This window comes from Oryx dammah, unplaced genomic scaffold (assembly GCF_014754425.2).
Source record: "Oryx dammah isolate SB20612 unplaced genomic scaffold, SCBI_Odam_1.1 HiC_scaffold_2, whole genome shotgun sequence".
In the NCBI taxonomy this organism is placed as follows: Eukaryota; Metazoa; Chordata; class Mammalia; order Artiodactyla; family Bovidae; genus Oryx; species Oryx dammah.
In genome coordinates this window covers 72,555,924-72,579,876 of record NW_024070186.1, presented here as the reverse complement: position 1 = coordinate 72,579,876, position 23,953 = coordinate 72,555,924, and the positions used below count along the sequence as shown (strand labels likewise).

Genomic DNA, 23,953 nt, shown 5'->3' with positions numbered 1-23,953 from the left:
TTTTTGTGCCTGTGCCCAGCTGCTCAGTCAGGTCTGACTCTAAAACACCATGGACTGTAGCCCGGCAAGCTCCTCTGTCCGTGTAATTTTCTAGACAAGAATGGGTTGCCATTCTTGTCAGTCAGGGTATCTTCCTGACCCAGGGATTGAACCCGCATATCCTGCATCGCAGACAGAGATTCTTAACCACTGAGCCACTGGGGAAGCCCAGTGAATTACTCTGATAGAAGTGAAAATTAATTAATTTATTCTTTAGTTAATCTATAATATACAGTAAATGGAATAAAAATTTCAATATCTAGTACTGAAGTGGAATGCCAATACAGATAATCTAAATTTTTGTGATCTTCTTTAACCATTCAAATTATGCCATAGGGAATGTAATTGCTTATGTCCTAAAATGTAAGAAGCATACCAGTACAAACATGTTGGCTACTCTTCACATGCAATATCCTTCTGATATCCTTCAACAATAATACTTTTAGGGGATGACAGTGATAACTCCTATCAGAAGTCACTACAAAGCATTAAAAGATATAAAATTTCCAAAGAATAAAATTTTCTTCATAACAGAGTCAAGAACACCATAAAATACCTTACTACTATTTCTTTGATGTTCTGTTTTTTGGTTATACCAAGGTTCATCCCATTTTTCTTCAGCTTGCCATGTATATTTCAAGATAGTACTGATGATGGCTTCAGAAATAAGGATTATTAGATAAATTATCAAAAATGTATTCATTGACCTGAAGTGAAAAAAAGAGAATATAAAATGTATCAATAACACGTTACTATACTCATTTGTTTGGAAATTATTATTGGTATTAAATAAGACATTAAATATATAAGATATTATGATAGTTATCTAAATGACACAATTTATGACCATTCAATTAAATCTATTTACTAGAAATAAAAAACAGATACATACGATTACAACCATATTTACTATAGTTAAGCTACTGCTCAAAATGCTTATAGTAAATGACAGTTTTGGCCAGTTATTTTGCTGTAAATAATTAACAGAAGATTTTCTACATTTTCAGGACCTATCTTACTTTATGTGCAAAGATAACCAATATTTGTATAGCACTGATATTTTATAGAACTTCTGTCACATCCACTAAAACTTGTCTTATGTTAAACAAAAAGCAAGTTTGTCTAATGTTTATAAAAACCTGTGAGGAAGAGACTGCATCCTTTTTAAAGATGGTGACCAAAACTCAAAAATCATCCTGTAGATTTCCTGAAATCATACAAGTCATGAATTGACTTTAAAATCTCTCTTCTTTTCACTGGGCAAGCTTAATATTTTATCTCTAAAGTCCTTCATCAACATTCTGTTCTTTTCAGCACATGATTTTATATGGATTTTGTTAGGTATACACCTAGGTACTTCTTTGGGGGTGATGACTGCAAATGGTATTATTTAAATTTCAATTTCTGTCATTGGTGTTTCTTTTTCAATGTCATTATTTAGTGCTGTGACAGTTAATTTTATGTGTGGACTTGACCAGGCTAACCAGAGAGCTGAGCACTGCTATAGCTACATTCTACAAAATGTGATTGTTGTATTTTCATTAATTTCTAGGTATGTACAAATTTTTTCTTTTAAATTTCCTATTTGACCCACAGATTACTTAGAAGAGCCCCAGCTACTCCGTATCTGCCAATACTTGGAACCTCACTTTCCATTTTCACCACTTCAATACATGTGTCTTGATATCTCTTTGTAGTTCTTTGTATCTCTTATGACTTATGATACTCACTTTTTCATGTGCCTGTTGGCCACATGTATATTCTCTCCTTTGTGAAATATCTGCTCCTATCTTACCTCTTTTTTCACTGGGCTGTTTTTATTATAAATATATAGGAGTTTTTAATATATCATTATATATTCTGAATACAAGTTCTTTGTAAGACAGATCTTGTGAATATCTCCTCCCAGTTTGTGGCTTATTTGTTCATTTCCTTAATCGTGTAGTCTGATGAGAAGTTTTAACTTTGAGGAAGTCCAGTTTATCAATTTTTCCTTTTATTTATGCTATTTGTGTCCTAAAAAATACTTAGTTATCTCCAGGTTATGAAGATATCTTCCTAAGTTTTCTTCTAAAACTTTCATAGTTTTAGCATTTATGTTTAGGTCTATGATCCATCCTAAAAAATTTTTTGGTGTACAGTTTAAGGCAGGAGTTGAGGTTTGTTATTTTTTTTCCAATTGAATATCCAATTGTTGTTACATCATTTGTTGAAAAAACTTTTTCTCACTGAATTCACTTAATGCTTTGGTTAAAAATCACTATTTCCCAACTCTCTATATTTTAACCTATTGAACTATCTTTTCATGCTAAAATCATATAAAACTTACTGTAGCTTTATACTGTCTTGAAATGAGGAAATGCAAATCTTTTAAGCTTTCTCTCTTCTGCGCTTCTTTTTCCCTTTGATCCCTCGATCTAGGTATGCTGCTGCTGCTGCTGCTAAGTTGCTTCAGTCGTGTCCAATCTAGGTATAGATTTACCTATTTTAATATTTGCAAAGAAGCAACTTTTGGCTCTAATTTTGTCTACTGCTTGTTTTTTATTCTATTGTTTAAAGCCTGCATTTTAAATATTTCTACTCTTTATTCTCAGATTGGGTTTAATTGCTTCTTTTTATCCAGTGATTTGGGTAGAATTTATGTACCTATTTTGGAGTTCATCCCCTTAAATGATTTTCCCCTTTTTAGCTGCTCCTTCAGCTTTGAACTTTGTCCTCTAACATCTACACACGATAAAGCTCAGGCTCTCTCACAGCCTGTGCAACAGCACAGTAAGTAAAAAGGGCCCTCAGGTAAAAAGCTGCACTCCCCCTTGTTGCTGCTGTCATTTTTCAGGAGTACACTCCTTGCCAGTTTCTGTTTTTGATCACTTTCCAATGCTTCCAAATACTTGTTTATTAATATTCTGCCCAGATTTTATAATTGTTTTCTGCAGGAGGTTTAGTCCGCTCAAGTGGTTCCATTATTATTTAACAGTATTTATTTTTAAATCATTATTTTAGCATGTACAATATGCCAAATATTGTGCAAAATGCTACATGTATATAGAAATGTTAGAAAGCATCCATTCCTCTTTGACATTGATCTTAATATTTGGAAGGGTGGTTTCCTGGTGGTCCTCAGTAGTTAGGACTCTGAGTTTTCAGTGTTGTGAGCCCAGGTTCGATCCCTGGTTGGAGAACTAATATTCCACATGCTGTATGGCATGGCCAAAATATATACATATACATATATACATATATTTGCATCTCCTCAAAATATATACATATATATATAAATGTATTTGCAAGCAAGGGACACAAAAGCAAAAAGGGACTATATCAAACTAAAAAGCTTTTGCACAGTGAAGGAAACTATCAATAAAACAAAAAAGCAGCCCACCAAATGAGAGAAAACTTTACAAATAATGTATCTGACAAGAGGTTAATATCCAAAATATATAAAAATTCACACAACCTAACATCAGAAAAACAATCAGATTAAAAAATTGGCAAAAGATCTAATTGGACATTTTCCCAAATCAGGGAAATGCAAATCAAAACCACGAGATACCACCTCATATCTGTCCAAATAGCTATCATCAAAAATACAATGAATGACAAGTATTGGTGAGGATGTGGAGAAAAGGGAACTCTAATACACCAATTAGAAAATAGTGAGAGACTTAATTTTGGGGGCCTCCAAAATCACTGCAGATGGTGATTGCAGCCATAAAATTAAAAGACACTTGCTCCTTGGAAAAAAAGCTATGCCCAACCTAGACAGCATATTAAAAAGTAGACATTACTTTGTCAACAAAGGTCTGTCTAGTCAAAGCTATGGTTTCCAGTAGTCATGTATGGATGTGAGAGTTGGACTATAAAAAATGCTGAGTGCCAAAGAATTGATGTTTTTGAACTGTGGTGTTGGAGAAGACTCTTGAGAGTCCCCTGGAGTGTAAGGAGATCCAACCAGTCCATCCTAAAGGAAATCAGTCCAGAATATTCATTGGAAAGACTGATGCGGAAACTCCAATACTTGGGTCACCGATAAGAACAGCTGACTCACTGGAAAAGACCCTGATGCTGGGAAAGACTGAAGACAGGAGGAGAAGGGGGTGATAGAGGATGAGATGGTTTGATGGCATCACTGACTCGATGGACATGAGTTTGAGTAAGCTCCAGGAGTTGGTGATGGACAGGGAAGCCTGGCGTGCTGCAGTCCATGGGGTCGCAGAGTCGGACACGGCTGAGAGACTGAACTGAACTGAATAAACCAATGGTGAGACTGTAAATTGGTGCAGCCACTATGGAAAACAATATGGAGGTTCCTCAAAAAAGGTAAAAATAGAACTGCCATATGGTCCAGCAACTTCACTTTTGTGTATTTACTCAAAGAAAACAAAAACACTAGTTTGAAAAGATATATGCACCCAATGTTCACTGTAGCATTATCTACAATAGCCAAGATACGGAAGCGACCTCAGTGTCCACCAACAGATGAGTGGATAAAAAAGATGTGGTATACATAAGCACACTGGAATATTACTCAGCCATAAAAAATGAAATGTTGCCAGTGACATGGATGAATCTAAAGGGTATTATGCTATGTCAGACAGAAAGACAAATACCATATGATCTTATATATGGAATCTTAAAAAAACAAAATGAAAACAGACTCATAAATATAAACAGGTGGTTACCTGACGGGATTGGGGAAATGGGTAAAATTGGTGAAAAGGGATTAAGAGGTACAAATCTTTGGTTATAAAATAAATGACACGAGGATGTAATATCTGTATAAGGGATATGGTCAATAGTGTTGCAATAACTTTGTATGGGGACAGATGATTACTAGTCTCATTGTATCATTTCATAATTGATACAAATGTCAAATCACCACATACTACATCTGAAACTAACATCATTCATCAGCTGTATGTCAATAAATCAGAATTGAAAAAAAGTGATAAACTCTCCCTATCCTCAAGGATACCATCTTTTGTTGACTTGAAACATACATTTATACCACATATTTTATATATTAATATTTATGTGATATTATGTCACATATTTATGTGTAAATAAAATAGTTTTCTTACTTTTCTACTGCAGATCGTTTCTGCGATTTGCTCTTGTAATTTAATGCCATCTTAGTTTCCATTCCGGTGTATACAGCAACACCTGAAAAACAAAACCATCTTAAACTAATCCTCCACCATGTTTCACAAAAGCAATGGACTCACTAGCATAAAAGCAACTTAAAAAATGTATCAACTGACAGTTGTTACAATTCGGCTTTCAAGTCCCAGAGGTTTTTGGGAAACTCCAGTCATTCAGCTGACTGAGAAAGGCATATAGATTCTGTTCCTGAATGATAACTGAGATATCTGAATGAAAGCAGTGTTACTTGAGTTGGAACTGATGGGGCAAAGAATTTGAAAAGATAAAGATAATAGAGAATGCCATTACAGATACAGCAAATAGCACACTAACTATAGGGCAAAGACAGAAATGGAAAAGCACTTTCTATTAGGTTGCAACAATGGACTGGGGTCAGTTTGAAAGGCCTTGAATGCCAGGATCTGGAGTCTAGACATAATCTCATAGGCACTGGAAAGATAATATTGAAATCTGTCAGAGTAAATGAAGTAAATACAAGAAAACTGCTATTCTAAAAACATGTGCCTATGAGAAAGGCTCTGAGATGAAACAGAACAACAGTAATAATGGGACTAAAACTGGGAAGAGCAGTCTTGAAATTAGGTAAGAGCAGTCTTACAAAAAAAAACAAAAACAAAAACTTTGGAGTTAGAGCTTTGTTTGAATGCTAGCTCTGCCACTTAGTTCTGCAACCATGAACAAGTTATTTAATCTTTCCGAGAATCAATTTCTCCATCTTTAAATGGGAAAAAATAACCTCATTAAAGCCGCTGCAAGGTTGTGTGACAAATTAGCAAAATGCCTAGAAACAGAAAGACGATCAATAAATGTTTATGCCTATTCCTAAGTAGCATGATGTGAAGAACAATATTCATCACGCTCTCTTCCTAACGATCTGTCCTGGAATTTTCACTATTAGAATTATTCCCTAAAGGCAGAGATTACAACTCAAATGATAAAGGGCACCAAAATGATAGAAATGTGAGAAATCAGACAGAATGGTACAACATAGAGAGGCGGTGCTTAGGAAAACAGTAGCAAACTCACCTAAAGGAATACACATTTCCTTTAAATTTAAGACCGTTAAAGGTATTACTGCTAGAGAGGTGTTAAAATACAGCATTATATGAGAGGGCCTAAAAGTCCTGGAGGTTTCTTTGGACTTTTTAAACCATAAAACTTTACTATGGTTTCCTTTTTTAAATTGTGGCAGAATACATGTAACATACAATTTTCCATTTTAATTCAGAGGTACTTAGTTACATTCACAATGTTGTGTAACCATCCTCACTAACTAAGAATATTTAACCCTGCCCCCTCCCCCCCACCAAAAAAAACCCTGAATCCATTAGGCCATCATTTCCCATTCCCCTACCCAGCTCCTGGGAACCACTAATCTAGTTTCTGTCTCTATGAATTTGCTTATTTTGGACTTTTAAAATAAATGGAATCATACAGTATGTGGCCTTTTCTGTTTGATTTCTTTCACTCAGTATAATGTTTTCAAAGTTTATGTTGCAGCATGTATCAGTACTGCATTTCATACAGGGGAATAATATTCCATTAGTTGGATAGCCTACATTTTGTTTATCCACTCATTAGTCGATAAGACATTTGAGCAGTTCCATCCTTTGGGCTATTGTGAACAGCGCTGCTATGAACATTCTCATACAAGCCTTTGTTTGAGCATCTGTCTTCAGTTCTTTAAGTTATATATCTAGAAGTAGAATTGCCAGGTGATATGTTTATAATTCTATGTTTAACCAATTGAGGAACTGCCAAACTATTTTCCACAGCAGCTGGAACATTCTTCTCCTACCAGCAATGTATGAGAGTTCCAATCTCTCCACATTTTGGTCACACTCATTACTCTCCTTTTTAAAAAATTATGGATTTCTTTATCAGAGAGCCTAACACTGAGAGATAAGATATAGCAAACAGAAAACAAAAGAATGAGAAAGAAGAGCTCAAAAGCTAATGGTCATTCCTTAAAGGTGAGGAGCTAGTTGACAGCTAAAGGTTATCATTAACTTCATAATTTACCTAGAGTTGACTCAGAGCATAGTGAATTGAGATCTCCAATGTAAGAACACTATTTATTTATCCTTTTGATCCAGTCAGTGTATGTAAAAACAGCATCTGATATACAGTCACAGATCAGTAAGAATTTGCTGAAGGAATAAATGAGCTAGCAGTTTTAACAATCCAATCTAACTATAATGGAATTATACAAGTGGTTTATTATTGCACTATGGTGCCAGATTACATAGTTCTCAACACCATTAAAACAAATGCCAGAATTATCTTCTTAGCAAGAAGTATTCACAAAGCAAATATAACAGCAAGGTTCTAATCTATTATTCAAAAGTTGGAATTAAAAAAAATATAACACAAAATTATATTAATACAATCTTTGAAAGAAAATTATCACAGACAATAAATTATCTAACCAAAATAACACAAATGCTGTGCTTTCAAAAATACTTCATATAAAGCATCAAAATAAATCTATTATTAAAATTTTTCAATATATACAAACCAAAAATTTCTTTTGTGTTTTTTAATCTGGCTCCACGAAGCAAGAGACTCTCTGGCCCCAGAGGTCTAGGGAGAAAAATAACCAAAAGCATTAAATATATTAAAAATTCAAGTTAAAATTTAAATGGCATCTTTAGCAGACAGAAGGGACTTAAAGCTATACTTAAACAATGCTTTCACATAAAACCAAAATCTCAGCTAGTATAAAGCTGTCTAGGTCAATCATGATGTTAGTTACTATAACAACAAATGTCTGCTTTAGCATTTCAGTCATTTTAAGGTCAATGACTCAGAAATAAGATTATGCCTGTAGACATAATCAGAAAGCCACTAGTTTTAGAAGTTTAGACATAAAACTCAACAAAACCAAAAAATTAAGTGATAACTTAAAAATGTTTTACAGAAGACGAAATTTTAAAATTTTGACCAAAATCAATAAACAGTTTTCAAAGGGAAAATACAGAATTAAAATGCAATGTAAACAGGTTGCGTGAAGAAAAAAAGCAATGTAAACAGAAATTGTATTATGATTTGTGTATAATTGCATGTTTTCTGCACAATTAAAATTATACTAGGTTACAAAAGATAACATAGTAAGTGAGTTAGTATTTTTTTTAGGCAAGATCAACACTACAACCTGACTACTTGCATTGCATACTTCTTGGAGCATGGGGGTCTTCTTGCTGTTTGAATTTCTCTCCATAATGGAGATATAAAACGAGAAGAAATAACTAGAAAGGAAAATTGTATTTTCTTAGTGATAGCAAATGATAACTGTTATAGATGGATTAAAAAGCTTTAATTTTGTTGATATTCCTTATCATAAGGCTTTTCTGAAATATACATACAAGGTTATCCAAATTAAACAGAATTTGAACCAATTCTGAAGAGGTCTATAAACCCAAACCCAAAAAAAAAGCAATGAATACAGGGGGTCAGGTGTTTGGCTATGTATAACAAGTATGGTTTTATTAGATCATATATTTGGAACACAATGAATGGATATTCCAAAATCAATTATTCAGGAGACTTATTACAGTTCTTTTTCATTTGGTTCCAACAATGAATAGAAAAACTTCAAGCTCAAGTTGGCATAAAAAATTAGTATATAATGGTAGAAAGTCTCAAATTAAAAATTAGTCCACTCTGGTTACTTCAGCAAAGAACAAGGCTTCCTTAAAAAACAAACAAACAAACAAAAAACCAAAATATTCTCCTTGCTAACATAATTGATCTTTTCCTTTACCAGCCACAATATCTTAATGCAAGTCATACTATGTATCCACACAAGTATTCCATTATGTCACTATAGAAATCAAAATAAAACCCAGTTATTGTTGTTCAGCAGGGGTCCCTAAACTTACATAGACCTTGTCACAGAGTTCACTGAAAGTGCCCCTATGTTAACTTTTATTAAAAATGTGAATCCATTCTGATGCATATTTTTGATGGCTTGTCTTGAGGATTTTATTGAAACAAATTTTCAGTTCTTCATGTTAGTATCTTATTTTATGCAGCCAGTATAAACTGAACATCTCCAGAAAATAGGTGGAATGCTAATTAGACATTCAAGGGTTGTTTCCAAGATTTATTCTGAATTCAGCTTTGTGATCACGAGTAACAATGTAATCTCACCCTATCAGAAAATCTTTGAAGTTTTTCATGTAGGTACCAGAAATTAACCTGAATATCAAGGGAAAACAAACCAAAACAACCAACCAACCAAAGAGAAGAGTAAAGAAGTTCTAGATTGCCCAGTACTCTAGTTTGTGAGGAATGATTCTGAAGTGAAGACCATAAGACATTTTTTGTATTCTAGACTTAGGTGGTGGTAGTTTAGATGTGTAAGAATGTGAACAGGAACCATTGTTTCCTTTATGTTACTATCTCATATTATTAATACTATCTAATATTATTAGACAAAGAAATACTAGTACACCAATAATCTTATTAACTTATTTTAATGTTATTTCACAGCATTTGCTTCATCCTTGTCTCATTTGCTGCTGCTGGAAATTTGCTAGAAAATGAAATGTTAAATGTTTTCAACTCTTTTTCATGATCCCATTGCTTACTTATCTAATCTCCCTTTAACTTGATTTTACTCCCTCCCCCAAACAATTTTCACTTAAAAGTGATTGCATAATGCAAATTTATTCTTACCTTACAATTTCTTCCATTTGTTGAGTTATTGTCATTCGTCCCATGAATCTACCAAAGAATCCATCATGTTACAAAAAAACTGATAATACATTTATGACATCAATAGATGGAAAATTTCAAGAAAGTTTTGGCACTATTCTTATACATGAAACAAAACCAGTCTTTTGCATGTATGAATGATCCAATATTCATACTAGAAATTACAAAGGTAAACCAGTCACTAAGCTTTAAAAAATTAGTATTGTTAGATTCTCAGGGAGTGATCAGTGGTGCTATTTTCCCTCTCATGCTCTTCTGCTTCCTCCCGTTCCATTTGTGGAAAAGGAGCGTAAAGCCTTCCCCCACCATGCAGTGCGCTCTCTGCCATCTCATGCATGATCTTCCTGGGCTTTGCAAATGATGTACAAATATGTGCTGGTGCCATAAGCTGTTGCTGCTGCCCACAGCTGTCTCACTGGCTCTCCTCATGGTTTATTTCACCCACTTTTGCCATCAAAATTGTAGCAGGAATTAATGGCCTAGAGGCTGGCCAGTTGCTAGTCATTTTTGCTTCCATCATTGTCTTCAACCTCCTAGTGGAGCTGGAAGGTGATTACTGGGATGATCATGTCTTTTCCTTCCACTTTATGCCTTTTTTACCTACCGCCATGGGACTGCTCTACCATAACGAGTAGCAGAGAGCCTCTGGCTAGTGACAGTGCACCAGAATGAGAATGAGATCAGTGCCTCCATGGAGTGTGACAACATGACCCGCATCCACTTGCTGCTTAAAGTCTTTGGGCCCATGAGTGAGAGAAACCTCACCCTGCTTCTGCTGTTGCTACAGGCCGTGGGTGGTGCTGTCACCTTCTCCATTCTGACTAGCTGTCCAGCTCCTCCGTGTCAGGGTCCCCTGATCCACTGCACTTTGATTCACAGCCTCCAGGGCTTCTAACTCTGGCTGACCCCTTCTGGACCAAGACTGCTTCCCAGCCCAGGCCTCTCCCACCCTTCATTCTCCTCCAGATTGTGACCTCAGCATCTCATTCCCCTTGTGACTACTGACATCCTGGACCTTTCTTGCCCTCTAAAAACTACTGCTTGGACTCTGCCTATGGCTTTCTTGAATCTGCCACTGTCCTTCTCCATTCTGTCTTGCAGCCTCCTAAGGCAGAATACTGTAGTTTTTATGCAATTATCCACAACTCTGACACTCAAGGAGTATGTTGGGCCTGGGAATAGAACCCTGGTTGGGGACAGGGATACAAGTTCAAAGATGGCTTGACATTTGGCTATAAATCATATATTCTGATTAAGAGCAGATCAGGGGGTCAGGTGCTCCCAGTGGTGACAATAAAATGTTGTATTTATTATTTTAAAAAGCTTTTTTAAACTTTCTCCCCATTTTTCAAATAAGGCAAAACCACTCAAAGCATTAGTCACATTTGATCTCATTATTAATCTTATGCTTTCTTATTGCTGCATCATATTCTAGTTTTCAATAATCTTTTTATAATTCATCCTTTTCTGATACTTAGAAATAACAGCAATATAGAACTCAAAGCACTGAATTCTTCACAGTTAAATCTATCTTATAATTTAAATGCACAGAACTTCAAATTTTTATAGTTAAGTGGAAAATTCCACATTGTTTTTGTTTCTGATGAAAATGTAAGGTTTTTATACCACACAGAGAAAATTCCATTATAAATGTATGGATCCAGAACAAAGATATGTAAGAGATCTGAAAAAGCCAATGACTAATGATAACATCTTAAGCCAATAAATGCAGAGAATGACAAAAAGCTGAGGTCAATTTTTACAATGTGGTTGTGATTTTTACTCTTACCCGTTTCTGAGTAAAAATGAGTAGTTTTCTCAAGGAAGTTTTTAATCATGAAAGTTGTTTCCATTTCACAGATGGCAATAATTAGCATACAGCTTGCTGAAAGATGACTTACAGTGTTAAAATGAGTTAGTTCCTAACGAACACAAAGACATGGCCCTTCATGGAGCACATACACACATGTGCCTGAGTGCATATATACACACACACCCCATTAGATTATTTTCTTCTAAGGAAATAACTTTATTTCCCTCATAATTACTATTACTGTTATAATGCTTACTGCTATTGTTATAAAGCCAGTTCACACCAAAGTAGAAGATAATAGGGAGGAACAAGTGAATAAAAGCACAGCTTTTAATACTTCAGCTCAGAATTCTGCCAAATTCTGTTTTTAGCTTTGACCCCATTTAATTGATCTCCCGCCTTGCTCCCCACAATGATGTCTTCAAACAGCTATTTCACTGCATGTTTATGACTGTAAAAAATGAGACCTGTAAACAGACTTAAAATGAATATGGTGATTATCACATCATACCTGTACAAGTCCGCTTCTGGTTGCTGACATTCTACCACAGCTATAAGAGTGTCCAAATTGGCAACTGTCTGTAATACTGCTGTTTCTGGAACTGCCACATGTGTCTGAAAAAAAGAAAAGTTAAAGCCCATAGTTTTGAGATCTAAATGGGACCTCAGACATCATTTATTTCAAATCTCTTTTACAAATGAAATCATAGCATTCTGTACTTGAGATCACTAAGCTAGATGGCAGAAGAGAAGAGAAAGAATGTAAAGTAACAAGCAGTAAAAGGAGCTACTGTGACTACCTGTCTACAAAGGGCATTTGCATACAAGAAAATTAAGTCTGTAAGTGTGTTAATAGTCATCACTGCTCAAAGTTTATTGCAAATAAATTTAATAGGTAGAAAAAAGTGAATCAAGTAAAATCTTTGATTGTACTTTGAAAACTGAGAAAAATTTAAATGTGCCCCCATTTAAAAAAGCACCAGTATATTAAAACATTATAGTTTCTCCAAAGCCCTTTTTACTTAACTTGCCTAAACCATGTGAGGCTAACCTTGAAGTAAAATGTATACTATCATGAAGTAATTAACAGTAATTTAAAACATTTCTCCTTTATCAGGTCTAACTTTATTACCTTAACCAAAGGAAAATATCACTATAATCCAGAGATGTTTTGTTCACCAACAGCCACACTCAAACATACACATGTACAAACCTTCAGGTTAGTTTCTCCATCCAAACTAGCGGTTGTAACGTGACAAGAACCATCAAGTCGATCTGAGGACAGAAGCACCAAATCTGCAGGGAAAATTTCATTTTTGGCTACTCGAACAATATCACCAACCTATGAAGAATTTTGGGGAAAAGTGAATATACAGATTTTAAAAGGCAGGACTTATTTTTATTGGGTTCTAAACAAGTGGTCTACTACAATATTTTAACGTAGGAAAGTAGACTTTAACTAAAATATAATCAGATTAGAATTTTTGCTTTTAAAATGTAATTGATTTCTATTACTTATTAAATGCATACCCGAATGTTTTTTGATCTAGTTGTTACGAGGCCACCACTTCGAACAACATAAACAGGAGCTCCATTTACTTCATTATCTGAGATATGTCTTAGCCAATCTTCATAACCCTGTATGCATCAAAAGAATAAAAAAAGCCCCTCTTAGTATAATTAGAAGATTTGTGTGTGTGTGTGGTGTGTGTGTTAGTCGCTCAGTTGTGTCCGACTCGCCCTCCAGGCGTCTCTGTCCATGGAATTCTCCAGGCAAGAATACTGGAGTGGATTGCCATTCTCTTCTCCAGAGATACTTTTTATCAAATGAGAAATGGAAACATAATTTTCCCCAAACATTTCATTCATTAGAACCATGTTAGACTACTTTGGCATTCATTACTACTAGAAACACTGTCTTCACTTGGTTTTCATCACACACGTTCCTGGTTTTCATAGTACCTCTCCAGTTACTTCTTCTCAGTTTACTATGGAAGGCTCCTTCTATTTCATCTTAATGGGCCCTTTTTTCACCCTTCTCTTACTTCCTACTACCTGATTTCTTTATCCCTGTGTCTTCAAAAAATTCTGAAATTTCTATCTCCAGCCTGTATCTCCAGTCTCTAATAAACTTGAATATCGAAATGCATTCTTAATATTTCCATTTTGATGTCTCATAAATAACAGTAAACATTCAAAACTAAACTGATGATATCCTTAAAATCTGCTACATTTCCAATGTCTCCCATCTTGACAAATGACTCATTTTGGAAAGAGACAGGTTGTAAGTTATTATTATTATATTAAACTCACTCCTTTGGCAGATATATTATAAACTCACCAACATCTTTTCAACTTAGTTACAGCATCATATTCCAACTAAATCCACTCTTTATTTGGCTAAATTTATACTGGGAAACCAAGTAAAGAAGTATTTCAACATTTAACACTTCTTAAAAAATATTCAAGAGGTTCATTCATTCATTTATTCATCTATCAAATATTTATTTCATGTCAAATATGTGCATAACCTTGTTCTGGTCACTGGTAACATACTGATAATATGAAACAAAGTCTTGGCCCTCAGAGAACTAAACATTCAAATGAAGGTGACAGAGAAACTAATAAACAAGCATTTATTCAACAGAATAGGTAGTGATTGAGAAATGATATAAGCAAAAAGACCAGGGCAGTGAATGAGACAGTGACACAGAGGTCAGGAAATGCTTAAGGTGTCCAAGAGGTAATAGTTGTATTTGCAAGCACAAATTGTTATACGTGTGTGTCTGGAGTTCAGAGCATAGTTTCAGGATATATGTAAATTTAGACCCACTAGACTTGATGAAATCACCAAAGAAGAAATTATATATAAAAAAGAAGTCCAAGGGACAAATATTTGTTACTCTGATGCAATAAATGACATCTACAAAACCAAATGAATATGTGATTGTATTAAGTGATCTGGATGCTTACTGACATAAATCCTAGTCTCCAACAGGGCAATGAATAAAGGGAAATTAAACTTACAGCAGTAGCATGCTAATCAGACACATTAGATTAACTGTTAATTTATAAACTTCCCTTACCTTTATCAAATAAGTAGTAAATAAACTACATCTCAGAATTATAAAATGTTTACCAATTTTGTTTCTGTGTCAATTATCCCTAAATCTTACAAAATGAAAACTTATCAAACTGGCACATGAAAATTCAAATTAACTCTTTCAAGAGGAAGGGAGCAGTTCTGAACAGTTGAGCTTCTGCCAAGATATTTTGAGAAGTGGCAGCTATATAAGCATGACACTTCTAGGGATTTTTTAAATTTCTTGTCATGTTTATCCAATAATACTGTTTTTCTGTACCTAGATGTTAATATCAAATTAGATCTAGTTGAAGCTATTCCCTTAGAGTACAACTTTACATAAAAATCAATTTCACAGAGAAAGCTGTAAAAAGTAGGAAAGCACTATACAATTTTTATTCAAAAATGTTCATGCCAGAAGTACAGGCTTCACTCCTAAACATATCCCCTTCCTTTGAATTATATATCCTTTAAATACTACCAAACTCTACAAAGATGATTATAACAATCTGTTTCACACATAACTTGGTTTGTACACAGAAAATGCTTGCTTTTGGATACTTCTTAGGTATGTTAAAGGAACAACATACTTTAATCATTGTAATCATCCCATCAGTCACCAAGTACCTGATAAGAGTGGCTTACCTCAGTTAAATTTTTACCATATGCAGAATCAAATTTGCTTTTTTTCTTTTTATAATTTTATTTGTTTTTTTTTTTGGCTGTGCTAGGTCTGTCACTGCTGTGCGTGTTTTCCTCTAGCTGCAGGGAGCAGGGGCTGCTTTCTAGTGCACGGGCTTCTCACTGCAGTGGCTTCTCCTATCGCAGAGCACAGGCTCTAGGGCACTCAGGCTTCAGTAGTTGTTGATTCCTGGGCTCTAGAGCACAGGCTTAGAATTTGTGATACACAGGCTTAGTTGCCCCATGGCATGTGGGACCTTCCTGGATCAGGGATTGACCCCATGTCTCCTGATTTGGCAGGTGGATTCTTTATCTCTGAGCCACTAGTAAAGCCCTAAATTTGCTTTCTTATGAAAATTACTTTTGCAACAATAAATCTCACTTTGGAGGAGAAAACTTCTGAATGACTTGGGAGGAAAGCAAGCAACAGAAAATATTTCATACCTGCTTTATGGCAGTAACTGTTATTACAAAGAACAATGGAAGTCCACTGGTAACTGGACTGGTAGGTGTATCAATCATAAGCTGCATTAAAAAAGAAAGAATGCAGAGTATTATATTTTATATTGTACATATCACTATTAACATCTAGAACCTTATAATTATTGGGAAATCTGAAAACATTATACAAAATATGTATCATAGTTCAGATGAAAAAGTAACTTGAGAGAGATTATGCAGTGAATGTAGTTTACTTCACAGTTTCACAAGTACACTTTGTTAGCTATTATATGGGGTTAGTAGACTATCTAAATCTATTGCATACCCACAAATATTGCTAGAGTGGATTCAGTTTCTCTGCTTTCTTAACACATAGAGTACTTAAGGTCTTCCTCAGTATTTGTCTTGGAGGGGAGCTACAGCTATTCAGAATTTCAATTCACATTTCTTTGCCCATCCAGAGAAATGCTAAAAAAAAAAAAAATCTGTCAATTTTTATTCTGGGATCCAGAATAAACTCACACTGGAGAGAAAACAAGAAATGGGACTAGGGGTTTCTTTCTACAAGTGATTTTGTTACAGCTAGTAGAGCCAGAGGGGTACAACTTGGAAAACAAACGATGCTGCAATTATCTAAATCATACAACTGATGTTTCAATAAACTGCTTTCGAAGAAATATTTGCAGTAATTATATCTGGTTATTTAGAACATGGGCTAATAATTTATTAATATTGGTTTACTCTGGTTAGGCCAATTAAGTTTGTTCTATTCCACAGACAGGCTGAATTCCTGATCTTAGGCAGTAATTTCACAAATGCATGTTATTTGTATGTAATAAGTGTAAATTTCTCGTTTTTTTCTGACCAAACAAGCTGATGGTCTACTGATTAAAAAACAAACAAACAAAAAAACCCAGAAGTTCCTTTTCTGCTCACAAAGGGAAGCAATTAAAGAAAAGCTTCCTCAAGCTTTAAGGTGACTACTTCACAAGTTTTTTTCTTTTGAAGGTCCAGGTTCTATGGAGAGAAAAGTTCAGAGTTTATAAAAAAAAAAAAATTCAGTGCCACACTGAAAGAGACTGCTAACGTATCATCAGAAAAGAAAAACCTCTTTGAAGCAAAATGACAATCACTAATTCTAAATCCTGGTTTATACTCAAGTTTCATACTGTTCTCTTGATATTCTGATATTAGGGGGGAAAAAGCACAATGTGAAAAACTAAAAACTAAAGAGCTTACAATGAATATAGATTTAAGTTAAGAAAATGGCCTCCTGGATAAAAATCTATATTCATGGAGATTCTTAGAAATTATAATAAAAAACTTTAAAAATAAAAGTAAAATCTGTAAATTAAAAAAAAAGAAAAGCCAAAGGAAGATTAATTTTGTACAAAGATGGTTCCGCAGGCAGAAATGTGCCGAAAACAAGTGCTGTATATTAAAAGCCAAAGTATTTATTTTCTGAGGCAGAACATTTGAAAGGATGATGCTGTTTTTTGGCTTTAATTATGATTATCAGCACTATAACACATAGTGATAAAACAAAACACAATGGATCTTAAAGTTCACTGGCTATTTTTCAGACACCTAGATGTGATTATATTACTGTATTCACTGAATACAATGGGGAAGCTCTGCAGATAAAAAAGTGGGTCCCACAGTCGTATGGTTTAGAATGCAATGTTAACTTTTTCTTGAAGATATATGTTTAGCATTCATGTCTAACAACAACAATTTATGGAGTGATAAAGCTTACCTGAACCAAAAATATAATAAGAAAATAAAAGTTTGCCACTCTTCTGAATTGTTCAAATAAATTTTTTGGAACAAAATTCCACACAGTATACTAAAAAAACACACACAAAAAAAAGATAAGTTAATATTTTAAATAATATGTATTATATACAAATATTAAGAAAACTTGTACACATCAGATATACCAAGCCCTTACACAAATTCATGTAACTCGATGGTACAAAAACTGTCTGGTTTTTAGAGTTTCAGGGCTTTTATTCTACCTTTTACCTTTTACTATCTATTGGCAATTTTAGTATAACTTTAAAAGAGAGATAAAGGAACCTATCAATTTTGCTATTAAATTCCTAGTTTTTTTAGAAGTTGGAGATGGCAGATCTAAAATAATATTTTAATAATTTATTTTGGATTTTGATTACACAAAACTAAACCTAATGTTGAAAGATGAATTAAGGGACTTCCCTGGCGGTCCAGTGGCTAATACTTCACGTTTTCAATGCAAGAGACCTGTGTTCGATTTCTGGTCAGGGAATTAGAACCCATATGCTGCAACTAAGAGTTCATGTGCCACAACTAGGACCCAGGGCAGCCAAATAAATAAATTTAAAGATGAATTAAGAGTTGATAAAAATGCTAACACTGGATTCAGTTTACTTTATAAATATTTTCTTTAGGTTTCGTCAGAAACAAAGGAGACAGTATAATTCTTAAGTACGCCTCAGTAAGCACGGGATGTGAAATGTGAAAAAGATGAAAAATTACTTTAGGTAAGTGATCACTGGTATAACCATGAAGAAAATCTCATAAAGGATGTGAAAATCTGTCACAATGTCTATCTTACAGTGAGACAGTAGAGTATAATGGTTATAAACATTGATGGTAAAAGGTTAACAACTGCTATGATCTAAATCCTAATTCACGGTCACCGAAGGACCTTGGATCTTATCTCTCTGTATTTCATTCTATGCTCTATAAAATGAGGACAGTTGTAACGATCATACTGTATTAAGTTGTTACAAAGATTAAATGAGCTGATATATTTATATAGTGCTAAGGACAGAACCTAGCTCATACTAATCACTGTGTGTCTGTTGCTGTATTATTAATCAGTTTATAAGTCTATAATGTTACATTATGGGGTCAGGGTAACACCATATAAATTTTACTTGTGCCACTCACTACACACAACACAACTATGAATAAAACAGGGAAACACTTTACAGTATTGTTACCCAATGTCCATTCACCTAGCAGAATATAAGATCCCTTGGGCTAGGAACATTGTTTATTTACTGCTCTATCTTCAGCACTTACACTATAGCACACAGATATCAAAACGCTAGCAGAATAAATAAATAGGCAAACAAATAAACACTGATGGAAAAAAATTTCCATAACTCTCCTGGTGTCAGGTAATGAATGAAGCCTTACTGGTTATTGACTAATTCAAGATTTTCTGTGGTACAATGGAAGATGGTTCTAATTTCTGAATTTCTGTAGGTCAGAAATTCACTTCTTATTCAATTTTTTCTGGCCATGCTGTATGGCTTACAGGATCTTGGTTTCCCAACCAGGGGTTGAACCTTTGTTCTCGGCAGTGAAAGTGAGAAGTCCTAACTACTGGACTGTCAGGGAATTCCCTTAATCAGTTTTTTGAGACCTGAAACACTCACATATGAACAATTTTATAAATATGCCAGAAGAGCACACGAAAGCCTATTTGACTCAAGGGTGTATAAAGAATAGGACAATACCTAACAGCCTTTCTTAGGTGAACTGTATTTTTAGTCCTAATCTGGGATACCCAAAACATTTTCCTGTGGTCGTAGTGTCACCAGTGGTTCTAGAATCTGAGATTGGGAACCACGTTCAAGACTCTCAAGAGAAGAGAGGCAGATACTTCCTGGAACCAAAAGAGGTCACGTTGGTACATCAGACGATTAATTCTGGGTCAAACCACTGCCAGCTGATCTTAACTGGAGTAAAAAGACAGTTGTCCCTACAAGGGTCATAGTATTTCCACACCTTTCTAAGTCACCAGATCAACTGTATAAAACTTTATAAGAACTAACTTGACAATGTTCTAAGTTTACATCAATCTATTTGAATCATAATAGTGATAATACATTTTATCTCTCAGAATTTTGAAAAGAGCAACCATATAAGTTGGCAATAAGAAAGTTAATTAATTTCAGGATGTTTTCTTTGGCTAGCTCAATAATACAATGGAAAACCTGAGAAGAAACAAAAATTTCTCATGAGCTAGCTTATAAATGTTGGGTATTGTTGTTTTCAGGTAAACATTAGTAGATTGAGTCTAAATTCTGTGCTGGTCCTGTCATACACAGAGGAGGCACTCAAATAGAATAATGTTTAAACACATGAAAATCTTCTAAGGAAGATAATAATTCATTATGCTTTAAAATTATTTTAATTATTATGCAATAACAGTCAAGAAAAATGAACTAGAAGCATATCTTCTTTACAGTTACCTACATGACTTTATCACTGCCCTTCTAAGGTCTGACATTAGTAAGAAAATGAAACCATGGTTATAAAATTAAATCTTTTGGAAGGAAATTTAAATTTAAATTCATAAATTTACTATATAGTGAATTAAATTGAACAAAGGCATATTTTCCATCTACAATGTGCAAGGCACTTACATAATAAGAGAAACAAAGATAACAAGTTTAAATAGAGAGAATTAAGAACACTACTTATATCAATAGCTATATTCCAAGATAAAGTAAAAGAAGGAATAGAATTCAACAAGAAAAATTTAATGAAGGAGGTCACATTCAACATGGGCTTTAAGAGAGGAACACTCACAAGCTGAAAATAGGGGGCACACAGAGGGAGAACATTTCAGGAAGGAAGGAAAGAATGAACAAAGGCAGAGAGGAAGGAAATTCATCATGGCTTTGTGGGATAGAAGATAATGCAGTCTGAAGAGAGTCTAGGGAAATAATAGGAGAGTAGATAGGTAGTAAAAGGGAACATTGAGAAGCCAGGCTCAACTATGGTCAAAAAAAAAAAAAAAAACAGACACTGCCTATATAAATATCTGGGCTTCCCTGACAGCTCAGTGGTAAAGAATCTGCTTGCCACTGCAGGAGATGCGGATTCAATCCCCGGGTCCAGAAGATCCCCTGGAGGAGAGCATGGCAACCCATTCCAGTATTCTTGCCTGGGAAATCCCATGGCAGAGAAGCCTGGCAGGCTACAGTCCATAGGGTCGCAAAGAATTGGACACGACTGAATATGCACACACACACATAAATGTCTATATTCTTGAAATATGGTTAAAAAACATGAAATCTACATTCTCTGCAAAAATATACAACCTATATTCTTAAAAACTGTGGTTATCAAAACAAAATCATAGCAAAGGCAAGGTGGTAGGGAAGATAAACACGAGTTTATGGAATAGCAGGTAATCTGGTTTGGAAGTTTAAAAAAGCAGTAGTGGAATAACAGAGGAGTAATGAGAAAGACAGTCTTCAGGTATGTGAAAAAAGGCAACATTTATTTAAAAGTCTACATTTTCTGAAACCTGGTCAAAAACACTAAACCTAACACTACTACATTTGACTAAATATCAAAACATTCATATGAAGATATTTAATCTCAAAAGTTTTCCAGGCTCAGTTTCAAGTATCAGCAGACTGCGAACTCCTCAGTTCAGTTGCTCAGTCCTGTCTGACTCTTTGTGACCCTATGGACTGCAGCACGCCAGGCCTCCCTGTCCATCACCAACTTCCAGAGTTCACTCAAACTCATGTCCATTGAGTCAGTGATGCCATCCAGCATCTCATCCTCTGTCGTCCCCTTCCCCCTACCCCTGCCACCTTCAATCTTTCCCAGCGTCAGGGTCTTTTCAAATGAGTCAGTTCTTCCCATCAGGTGGCCAAAGTACTGGAGTTTCAGCTTCAACATCAGTCCTTCCAATGAATATTCAGGACTGATTTCCTTTAGGATGGACTGGTTGGATCTCCTTGCAGTCCAAGGGACTCTCTCAAGAGTCTTCTCCAACACCACAGTCCAAAATCATCAATTCTTCGGTGCTCAGCTTTCTTCATAGTCCAACTCTCACATTCATACATGACTACTGAAAAAACCATAGTCTTGACTAGACAATTACTTGGTTGGCAAAGTAATGTCTCTGCTTCTTAATATGCTGTCTAGGTTGGTCCTAACTTTTCTTACAAGGAGCCCAAAAAATAAAGTCTGCCACTGTTTCCCCATCTATTTGCCATGAAGTGATAGGATTGGATGCCATGATCTTAGTGCTCTGCATGTTGAGCTTTAAGCCAACTTTTCCACTCTCCTCTTTCACTTTCATCAAGAGGCTCTTTAGTTCTTCTTCACTTTCTGCCATAAGGGTGGTGTCATCTGCAAATCTGAGGTTATTGATATTTCTCCCAGCAATCTTGATTCCAGCTTGTGCTTCTTCCAGTCCAGCGTTTCTCATGATGTATTCTGCATATAAGTTAAGTAAGCAGGGTGACAATATACAGCCTTGATGTACTCCTTTTCATATTTGGAACCAGTCTGTTGTTCCATGTCCAGTTCTAACTGTTGCTTCTTGACCTGTGTACAGATATCTCAAGAGGCAGGTCAGGTAGTCTGGTATTCCTGTCTTTCAGAATTTTCCACAGTTTATTGTGATCCACACAGTCAAAGGCTTTGGCATAGTCAATAAATCAGAAGTAGATGCTTTTCTGGAACTCTCTTGCTTTTTTGGTGATCCAACGGGTGTTGGCAATTTGATCTCTGGTTCCTCTGCCTTTTCTAAATCCTGCTTGAACATCTGGAAGTTCACGGCACAAGTATTGTTGAAGCCTGGTTTGGAGAATTTTGAGCATCACTTTGCTAGCATGTGAGATGAGTGCAACCGTGCGGTAGTTTGAGCATTCTTTGACATTGCTTCTCTCTGGGATTGGAATGAAAACTGACCTTTTCCAGTCCTGTGGCCACTGCTGAGTTTTCCAAATTTGCTGATATATTGAGTGCAGCACTTTTACAGCATCATCTTTTAGGATTTGATAGTAGCTCAACTGAATTCTATCACCTCCACTAGCTTTGTTCATAGTGATGCTTCGTAAGGCCCACTTGACTTCACACTCCAGGATGCCTGGCTCTAGGTGAGTAATCACACCATCGTGATTATCTGGGTCATGAAGAACTTTTTGTATAGTTCTTCTGTGTATTCTTGCCACCCATTCTTAATATCTTCTGCTTCTGTTATGTCCATACCATTTCTGTCCTTTATTGTGCCCATCTTTGCATGAAAAGGTCCCTTGGTATCTCTAGTCTTTCCTCTTCTATTGTTTTCCTCTATTTCTTTGCATTGATCACTGAGGAAGGTTTTCTTATCTCTCCTTGCTATTCTTGGGAACTCTGCATTCAAATGGGTATCTTTCCTTTTCTCCTTTGCTTTCGCTTCTGTTCTTTTCACATCTATTTGTAAGGCCTCCTCAGAGAGCCATTTTGCTTTTTTGCATTTCTTTTTCTTAGGGATGGTCTTGACCCCTGTTTCCTGTACAATGTCACAAACTCTCCGTTCATAGTTCATCAGGCACTCTATCTATCAGATCTAGTCCCGTATCTATTTCTCACTTCCACTGTATAATTGTTAGGTATTTCATTTAGGTCATAACTGAATGGTCTAGTGGTTTTCCCTGCTTTCTTCAATTTAAGTGAACTCCTAGCAGATAAGACAATTTAAGTGAACTCCTAGTAGATAAGACAATTTAAGTGAACTCCTAGCAGATAAGAATTATGAAAACTAGATTAAAATGAACTATTTAACATCTTGGAACATGTCTAAAATATAGATAGAAATATGAAGAGAGTTTAACTTAAAAAAAATTACAAATGAAGGTGTATGAATTATAAGCAACAGCTTCTTAGCCTGGAGATACTATCCAACTCACATAGCTATGGCAGTCAAAGAGTAGGGAAAACTACTCCCTTATCAACAAAATACAACAAAGATTTAGAGCTCAAGACTAGAAAAGCAACTGGAAACAAGGGGAAAATACTAGCAATGAAACCCTCTAAGGAAAATGACCCAAATTCAGAACATAAACTATCCAAACCTATGGTGACAACTAAAATGTGCACTAAAAAGGAAATGAACAGATTCTGACACTTGCAGCAACAAAGATCGATCTCAACAGTACTGTGTTAAGTGAAAAGAAATCATACTCAAGACTCCTACTGTATGCATTGTTTATATGACATTCTAGAAAAGA

The 23,953-nt window shown here is 35.2% G+C and overlaps 1 protein-coding gene across 4 annotated transcripts in view; it reads right to left on the bottom strand.

Annotated features, from left to right (window-relative positions):
- The window catches only part of ATP11B (ATPase phospholipid transporting 11B (putative)), a 109,756-nt gene that overhangs the window by 61,443 nt on the left and 24,360 nt on the right, over window positions 1-23,953 (bottom strand). For 2 of the 4 annotated variants that reach the window (XM_040251666.1, XM_040251664.1), the window contains exons 3-11: window positions 17,695-17,784; window positions 15,942-16,022; window positions 13,265-13,372; window positions 12,948-13,076; window positions 12,246-12,349; window positions 9,883-9,930; window positions 7,721-7,785; window positions 5,121-5,202; window positions 596-746 (exon numbers count right to left, since the gene is read on the bottom strand). In XM_040251666.1, coding sequence (XP_040107600.1) covers window positions 596-746; window positions 5,121-5,202; window positions 7,721-7,785; window positions 9,883-9,930; window positions 12,246-12,349; window positions 12,948-13,076; window positions 13,265-13,372; window positions 15,942-16,022; window positions 17,695-17,784 — 858 coding nt within the window. Of the gene's footprint in view, window positions 1-595; window positions 747-5,120; window positions 5,203-7,720; window positions 7,786-8,356; window positions 8,451-9,882; window positions 9,931-12,245; window positions 12,350-12,947; window positions 13,077-13,264; window positions 13,373-15,941; window positions 16,023-16,263; window positions 16,438-17,694; window positions 17,785-23,953 lie in introns of those variants that run through there. The other 2 variants (XM_040251670.1, XM_040251673.1) reach the window with 2 other exon arrangements.